Source organism: Aulonocara stuartgranti (genome assembly GCF_965226115.1).
Source record: "Aulonocara stuartgranti genome assembly, chromosome: 23".
NCBI lineage: Eukaryota > Metazoa > Chordata > Actinopteri > Cichliformes > Cichlidae > Aulonocara > Aulonocara stuartgranti.
Window position 1 is genome coordinate 15,571,175 of NC_138958.1, and position 8,314 is coordinate 15,579,488.

General features: G+C 38.1%; 1 protein-coding gene across 1 annotated transcript; it reads right to left on the bottom strand.

The window, feature by feature from the left end:
- Nucleotides 1-4,064: 4,064 nt before the first annotated feature.
- Nucleotides 4,065-8,059, bottom strand: med8 (mediator complex subunit 8). The gene is made up of 7 exons (XM_082523547.1): nucleotides 7,969-8,059; nucleotides 7,630-7,751; nucleotides 7,224-7,368; nucleotides 7,002-7,142; nucleotides 6,819-6,906; nucleotides 6,486-6,725; nucleotides 4,065-4,614 (listed from the first exon to the last, which is right to left on the bottom strand). The coding sequence occupies exons 1-7, from the start codon at nucleotides 7,972-7,974 to the stop codon at nucleotides 4,544-4,546; spliced, it is 813 nt and encodes a 270-aa protein (XP_082379673.1). The 5' UTR covers nucleotides 7,975-8,059; the 3' UTR covers nucleotides 4,065-4,543.
- Nucleotides 8,060-8,314: the final 255 nt, after the last annotated feature.

An 8,314-nucleotide genomic window follows, 5' to 3' on the forward strand; every position in this document is an offset into this window, starting at 1 on the left:
GCGCCTGAGGGAATGGTTTCTGAAGTAGACGATGTAAGGTCTGAGGTGGAGAAGCTTTGTCTCAAGGAAACCTTCTGCATTAATAAAATGAAACAAGTCGTCTTCTCTCCTGATAGACCGTATATGAATCACAAAATAACTCCACAAGGCTGCGCAGGAATAGGGTCAAGTAATTAGTGACTGTGGGTGTGTTCCAGTCAGCGTTGCAGATTTCAGATTTGGAAACAGTTCAGTTTGGCAAAGCCTCAGTACTCGTTTTGCCTATGCCACCCACAGATCCTTAATGAATTCCTCTGATCCCAACTTTCATAAAGAAGACATTTGGAAAAGATTTCACAGATCCGCGTGCGTCATCGGAGCCTTTCAAGTGACTTCAACCGTGGAACATTTGAATTAGACTCTGCAGAATATTTGAGCCTTTTTTGGGGTGTGGGAGTTTAAGGCTGTAAACTCTTTCTTTATATTTGCCTTAAGCTTCCATAATGAGCAAGTTATGGACCTTATCATGTTCTTCAATTACAGGAAAAATAAAGAAAACCTTTAAAACCGTGCCAGGAGATGCTCTTATTAAATAAATGAGAAAGTTATCTCTCCAAAACATAAATCAGAAATGAAACAAAAAAATATTTAATGAAGAACATCCGTATCCAGGGCTGCTGGAATAATTAGCTCAGTCATATGCAAGGATTATTCACGTCCACTCTCTTGCTCGCTTGTTTCTGTGAGCTCATTTATTTGGGGTTTGTGTCTCTGTGTTTTTATCTTCTTAAATGTTTTTCCTGCATTTCTGGACATGAAGTCATTTGACACATTTGGTCACTGCAGTGTGTCGCTTCAGAGGGAAATCCTGTCTTTTCAAAAGATAGCAATGCTGATTATGTTGTCAGGACGGATTTGTGTCTGGTTAAAAACCGTCTAGTTACCCCTGCTCTGTGTACCCTGCTATATAGTGTATACTGTAATTTAGGAGGCAGCTGTCATATTGAGTTTCCCCATTATCCACTATGTACAGTGAGGCTCAGAGGCAGTCGGCACTGGATGTGATATAAAACCTCTCTGAGGCTCTCCTCGCACACAGTCTTGATTTTATGAATTTCAATTAATTGTCAAAACAGTAATTTCAGGGATCATTTTACAGAATGGGCCAAATCCCAAACCTCAATGTGCACCAAAAGTAAAACGCTGATGACCCCTGTTATGGTCTCTGTGACCTGATGTGTCATACAAAGGCAGAATCATTAAAGGAAACAATGGAGATGAGAAAAAAAGCTTATGAAACATCATGTGAAGGCTCATATACAAAATGTGCAACAGATACTGGCACAAATGGGCCTCGAATAATGAGAGGATCTGGTGGAATTTTTTCATGGAGTAGGGGGCATGTTACTTGTTTCATTACAAAGTACTGCTCATCTATAGTTGTATATTTCTATCCTGACAAGAGTGTACTTTTCCACGGTGACATGCCCCCTGTTTCATAAAGAGTGCACTGAAATCTATGGAAGCCCGTTTCCGCCACAAAAAAAAAGTATCCATAACTCGAAATTTTGAGTTATTTTCTAGAAATTTCAACTTATTAACTCAAAATTTCGAGAAAAGTAGCTCGAAATGTTGACTTACTTTTCTCAAAATTTTGAGTTAATATCTCGATGTTAACTGCTATCAGCAATCTACGTGAATGATGTCATTTCCTTGTTACCCAGAAGCTGAAGCTCTAAGCTACAAATGTTATAGCTAAGCTACCAGTATTACAACCAGTCATGAATGCACAAATTGCTGATTTGTGTGGCTTGTGTTATTAGCTGAATCACATGGCGTTACTCTCAGCAAATGTACTCTCGAAAAGCGCCAATTTGTTGCGATGGGGATTTTTAGTGCGCATTCCAGATAGATTACTGATTGGCAGAGCTAGCTTGAAATTTCGAGTTGATAAGTCGAAATTTGAAGTTAATAAGTCGAAATTTCGAGTTGATAAGTCGAAATTTTGAGTTATGGATACTTTTTTTTGTGGCAGAAACGGGCTTCCATGGAAATCTGTATTCAATATGCTGCTTAAATATATTTTAACTAATAAGGCAGCTAAATGAAATATTTAATTAGACGTGATTTAAGAGTTGCTCTCCTCCTGCAAAGTTGCACAGTTTAAAGTCAGTCTGTAGCTTTAAGCAAAACTAGTGTATCTGATGAATGTCGTATTACCTTGGCTGCTAATTATTAAGCTACTGTTTTATTTGTTTATTTATTTATGATCATTTAAATTACTAAAAGGCTGGAGTGTCAAAACTATTTCTTTTAGATGATGCAGGGAAAAGTTTGAAGGTTTACAACATCGGTTTGTGTTGTCCACAGTTTTTCCTACACTTTTTATGCTGTTTTGCCATAAAGTTAATGACTTTACATTGCGTGTCTAATCCAAAATCATTTTTGTAGTAAGGCACAAAATCAGATTCTGGTGCCAATATAACTTTTACCAAATTCATAAAACTGCTTCACTTTGGTTTTGTACCGCAGCGTAAATGGATTTTGTTCAGATTCATATTTTATGACGGGGAGTAAATGAACGCTCTAATTGCACAACAGAGAGACGATTAGCTGTTGTAATAAGGTTCAGATGCGGTGGCGACGGTGGTTTCGGGGCACTGATAGTGTGTCAGAACTATATGTGCACTCACCAGGGAGTGCAATTTACATCGCTGCAACTGTTTAAATGATTGGACAATCAGGAAAGCCGATGTTTTCTTTACAATATGCCATTATTATATGAGAAGAAGAAACTTTCTTATAATGTTCAACAGAAAATTATAAGAATGGAAGCATGGTCAACTTGGTCATGGCCATCTTTTAACATGAACTACCACTAAAGAGGAAAAGTAAACTATTTGTTTGACTCATTTTGAAATCTGAAGCAGGATGGCATGCTGACTGAAATGGGAGGGATCTTTAGCAGATTGTTTAGATTTAGTATTAGCAATGATTTAAAAAAATAAGCACTTAAATATATTTTTACCCTTTAAAGGTGGTTTGAAAAGAAAAAAAAACTGACTGAAGTGCAGATAAAAGCATCAGAGACAGCAAGTAAATATCACTGCTTAAATTAAAAATAAAAGTAGATTTATATGTCAAAATATAGACTATTTTATATATGAAAAAATCATTTGTTCTTTTTCGGGAGGACTGGTTTTGGATTATCATCATATCTAATACTATTTGGAATATGCCAATTATATGTAACTGGACCATCTAAGAAAACAGGAAAAACCTAAGAGCCTCACAAGTTTGTCACTTTATTTGCAGAAATCATGAAAGAAAAAAACAAACATGTTTTGCAAAGAATCTAGGATATATTTCTGTGTATAAAGTCAAATTTAACACTAGGATGGTATGAAAACAGTCCATCCTAGTGTGTCCTCTGCAGTCTCTAAGTTTGGATGATAGTTTGGCAGATAACCTCAGCTGAACCTTTCTGTTTTGTGATGTTCGCAGGATGTTGCCCGTTAGCTCTTTGTTTAAAATTTAGACCTCATCCACGGACACAAGTGTGACCTTGTGCAGCTTTGAGCTGTCTCAGCAGAGCATCTGACCACGGCGGCTGACACAGCGAGACGTCCGCCTGTTTGGGGACAGAGGGTGTATGTAGGTCAGGCATGGGTCTGCATGCTGTGACAGCAGCACGGTCACTGTGCTGTGCAGCAGGACAGGGATTGGAGTGGACAGAGAGAGCCGGCACAGAGAGAGGCCCCCCTCACACGTCAGCACCGATACTTCCTCATTTCCCCCCTTAAACACTTTGACATTATCAGGCCACACAGCGCAACGTCCACCCTCATTATTCTCACCTTTGGTACTGCAGCCAAATGGACAAAGAGGAGCAGAAGAAAAAATAAAGGGCAGAAATGTGAAACAGACATCAGATCATAGTGCACATCTAACATGTGGGGATGGTCATTTGATGAGAACGAGAGCTTCCGCATCAAGGCACTAAGATTTATTAATTTATAGAAACCTTCAGTGTATTAATAATAATTAAACAACAGTAAACAGTGGATTAATTACACAACAAGGAATTATTTTGAGCACATTGTTTTTAATTGAAAAAAGTGTCCTGATTACAGTTCCAAACTATAATTCCAGAAATGAAAGCAGACTGCCATCTAGTGGTTCAAACAAACACTGACATTTAGATGTGATATGAAAAACTACAACAGCTTCAGTGACATGTGAAAAAAAAATCCCCATGCTGTTTTTGTATTTATTATTCTCCATGAAACTAACGCACTAAAACAGGCATGGGGGAATCATTTCTCCAAGACGCCACAAAAGAAACTTGAACTTGTGGAAGGACGTAACAATAACCTTGTAATGAGATCATAATGATCAGTTCAAGTTATAAATGGGGGCCCTACGCAACAGTCCCAGTTTTTCATGAGGCCCCTTGGAAAAATGTTTTGCCCACCCCTGCATTAAACAGAAGTGACAGTTTTCTACTGTAAATGCTGGCACCTCTGAAGGTGAGTCTCCGAATGGTAACAGGTGAGAAGGCCGCTCATCGGTTGTAAGGATGCATTGACCCAGACGCAGATTTGATGTTTGTCTTGATGCTGCTTGGCATTTTTCCTGAGAGAAAACCAAAGGGAAGAGATCAACCCTATATATGCATCTTTAAGGTTTTTTCTTTCTTCAAGTGCAGATATAAATCATTCAAAACATCCTGTGTTAACAGCTGGGTTGTCAAAAAAAATTTATTTAATTTAATACTCCAATATTAATCAACTCCAAAATGACTATCAAATTGAGATTCTCCTTTGCCATAGTATCGATACAAACAGTTCCATCTTTGAAGACAGTCTGCAGACAGTGACGCACACAGCCCCTCCCCTCACTAACAACTAAAGTTGTTAGCATTCATAACACTGAACAACACTTGAGGAGGAATTTCAGAGGTCAGTAAAACGTCTGTTTCAACAGCACTGAAGTATTTAACAGTTCATTAACGCAGCAGCTAGCATGCTGTAGTTAGCCTGTAATGATTATGAATGACAGATGGCATATTGAATATAGAGATGTGGCAAGTCGGGTTATGGACACATGGTGAATCGAGTAGGCTGCTCTGCACAGCCATGAGTGGATAATCCAAGAAAATAAAAAGTCAAATCTGGAGAAGAGTAGCTTATTCAGATGGGTTTCAGGCCTGAAGAGCAGAGCTGAGGATGCAAAGAGCTGCAGAGTGGATGGTGGATGACAGAGAGGCTGCATGCAGTTGTGAACAAGAAGAACTTTTTTTTTTTTAATTAATAAAAGAAATCAGATGAATCTTAAAAACCTATTTTGTTGAATCCAACTTATTTTTGAAAAAGTTTGCAAAAATTCAACATGTTTTTTGAAATGTGAGTTCTTCACTATTACTTTTCTTTACTATTGTTGCAGGATGGGGTCAAAATCGTCAGCATGGTCTCAAAAGTGGTATTTAGTAGTTCCCTGAGTATATACTCAATAAATTCTAGTATTGTGACAATCTTAGCTAGCAGTCAATGTGCAAGTTTCGAGGTCCATAAACTCTTGAAAATGATCTGTAGAGTTCAAAGCAGTATCAATACATCTAAACAAACAAGCAGTTTCCATATGAAAATGAATATTATCATCTCATTACAATGTAATGTTGGGTGGGAAGTTTCCTGGCATTAATATGGGGATTACTTTGAGGTGAAAGCTCATTTCAAGTTAAATGAAACAGGTAGTGCACACCTTAACATGTTTTTAAGCTGTAAACTACATGATAACAACTATACTTAGACCACAGAAATGAATTCTATGCAGAAATGTTAGCATTTCTACCAAATTTATGACAAAATGCCATCTATTATTTTAAATCATGTCCATGTTTGGAAAGCCAGGGATGACAGTCAACTACTTTGTAATACTCTATATATATATATATATATATATATATATATATATATATATATATATATATCAGATATGACTGTTAATGCCCCCTAATAAGGGCTAATCGTCAGTACGCGCCACGGTCCCTTCAGCCTCTGCATTTGGGTGGAAGCATAGATGGATTATTGCATGGGAAAAATGGGCAAATTAGCTTGAGAATGTTTTTTCATTTGTGCAATATTATTGTTTTTTTTTAAATATTGGAAAAGGCCATTTATTAAACTGCATGATAATGTAAAATTGTTTGAGTATCCTGTTATGAAGCCTAGAACTGAGCATTTTTGCTATTAGCCTGGTGTTTTAAAACTTTGTCTTTAACATATCCTGTATAATTCACCTTCCTACCTCTTAAAGTGACCATCATTTTTAAATGGAGCATCACACTTAATTCATTATAATTCAAAAACTAATGACTGTCATCGGTAAAATGTTGAAACTGAAGAAAACTGAAGAAACACGGCAAAGCACTCTATGGCTGGCTCTCACATAACTGTGATGCTGTGCTCAGGTAAAATACTAACTCAGCTTTCCAAGTCTCCTACCTGTCTGACCTTGCTGCTGTTGAGCCACAGGTCCTCCCATACCTGCTTGCTGGCCTGAACCCCCACCAATAGTGACCTGCTGTAAGGTTGGACCTCCACTCATCATGGACCCCTGTCCTTGGTGTCCAGGGGCCACGGGACCAGGAGGCCTACATTTGGAAAGTCCCTTTCCAAATGCAACGGCCGAAACTAATGCGTTAGTGTCAGCAGGGTTGAAAGACGGTTTGCTCTGTCGCATAGCTGTGTAAAAAAAATAAAATAAAATAAAATTTGAGAGTCACCATTGTATTTGTGTAATTTATTAAAGAAAACTGCAGCAGAAGTGCAACATACCAGCGCTTTCTGCATCTCTGTCCTCACGAGGGTTGCTTAGCTTCTCCAGCAGAGTAGTGCAAATCTTATTCAAAGCCTGGATCTGTTTCTGTTCATGACAATAAAACCTGAAGGTTTAAACAAAAATTGCAAAATATTCCCAAAAATGACAGAATATTTTATTTTATGCGAGTCCAAACTAACCTGGGCCACATCGGGGCCAATACGTGCTGCCTCTGTACTCAGCGTTTTCTCCTGCTCCTCCACCTCTGGGTCAGGTTTGGTCCGCAAGTAGTCCGGTACGATCTCATGGCTGAACACTGGAACGCGCTGCTCCGTGAGTTTCTGAGAGCAGGTAAACAGACAGCTCAGAGAAACTACTTCTTTTTTCAAAAGAGGAAACGTGTTATCAGCTGTGGTACTCACTGCCAAGTCCTCATCTCGGTCTGGAGACAGGACCAGGGGGATTATAACTTGGTTGCGAAAGGACGGTGTCTTCTCGTTCCTGAGCAGTTTATTGATGGTGTTCAGCTGACCAGACAGAAGGGCGAAGTTATCCAAAACAGAAGGCCTATAGGACAAAAAAGGGCACATCTGTGAGAGCTCAAAATAATCCACAAAGCACGCGTTTCAGATCAAATCTGTATATCCACAAGACAAGATTTTCCACAGTTTCTGTCAAATTTGCTCCTGTAAATAAAAGGAACAAACCGTGTTTATATGTTGTTGTCAAAAACAGCTTGAACAACAAAGTATTAGCTCGACTTAAATCTATGTCGCGTTTCTTTTAAAACAAAACAGCCTGCTTTACAATGAAAATAATTTTACTCACCACGTCAAACGCTCGTACTCGTTTTCTAGTTTGTAAATGAAACTGTGCAGAGCATTTTTAACGTGAGCCACCCGCGAAATGAGAGACTCCACTGACGCCTCTAACTGTTTCTCTTCTCGTTGCTAAAAGACAACAAAAGCATTAAAAACCTCCCAAACACTGCAAATACACAGCTGTGCTAGCCAAACGGCTAAAGAGTGCATAACCTCAGCCACTTAAGAGTCAGTCACTTAAACAACAAGAAAATGAGTCATCAGACAAAATAAACATTTTAATGAATGTTACTGCATCTAAGAAGGCATTATACTGTCGTACAGAATATATATTCATATTTATTACCTGCATTGTTCAAGTAGAATTTAGCCAACCTCAAGCGACAGAGAAGCACTTCCGGTTCATCACTGTCAAAGTAAAAGCCTGCTGGTTAAACATGGCGGAAACGCTATAACGTTTATTTATTCAAAATGTTCTCGTAAACAAATAATCCAGTACACAACTTATGCGATATTTAAGCAAACATTTCAGTTTAGAGTTTAGAGTTCAAATGTGATATATGTAAAAACTGAATGTATATCTATATTAATCTATATTACTATAGTAATTAATTTGTACATTAACTGTATACTCTCTCTCTCTCTCTCTATATATATATACATATACATATACATATATATGTATGTGTGTG

Coding starts and splice junctions, on each gene's coding strand:
- med8 (XM_082523547.1), bottom strand. Junction 7,369..7,629: donor GAGTACGAGCGTTTGACGTG/GTGAGTAAAATT, acceptor TTTGTCCTATAG/GCCTTCTGTTTTGGATAACT. Junction 6,726..6,818: donor CAGAGATGCAGAAAGCGCTG/GTATGTTGCACT, acceptor TTTTTTACACAG/CTATGCGACAGAGCAAACCG.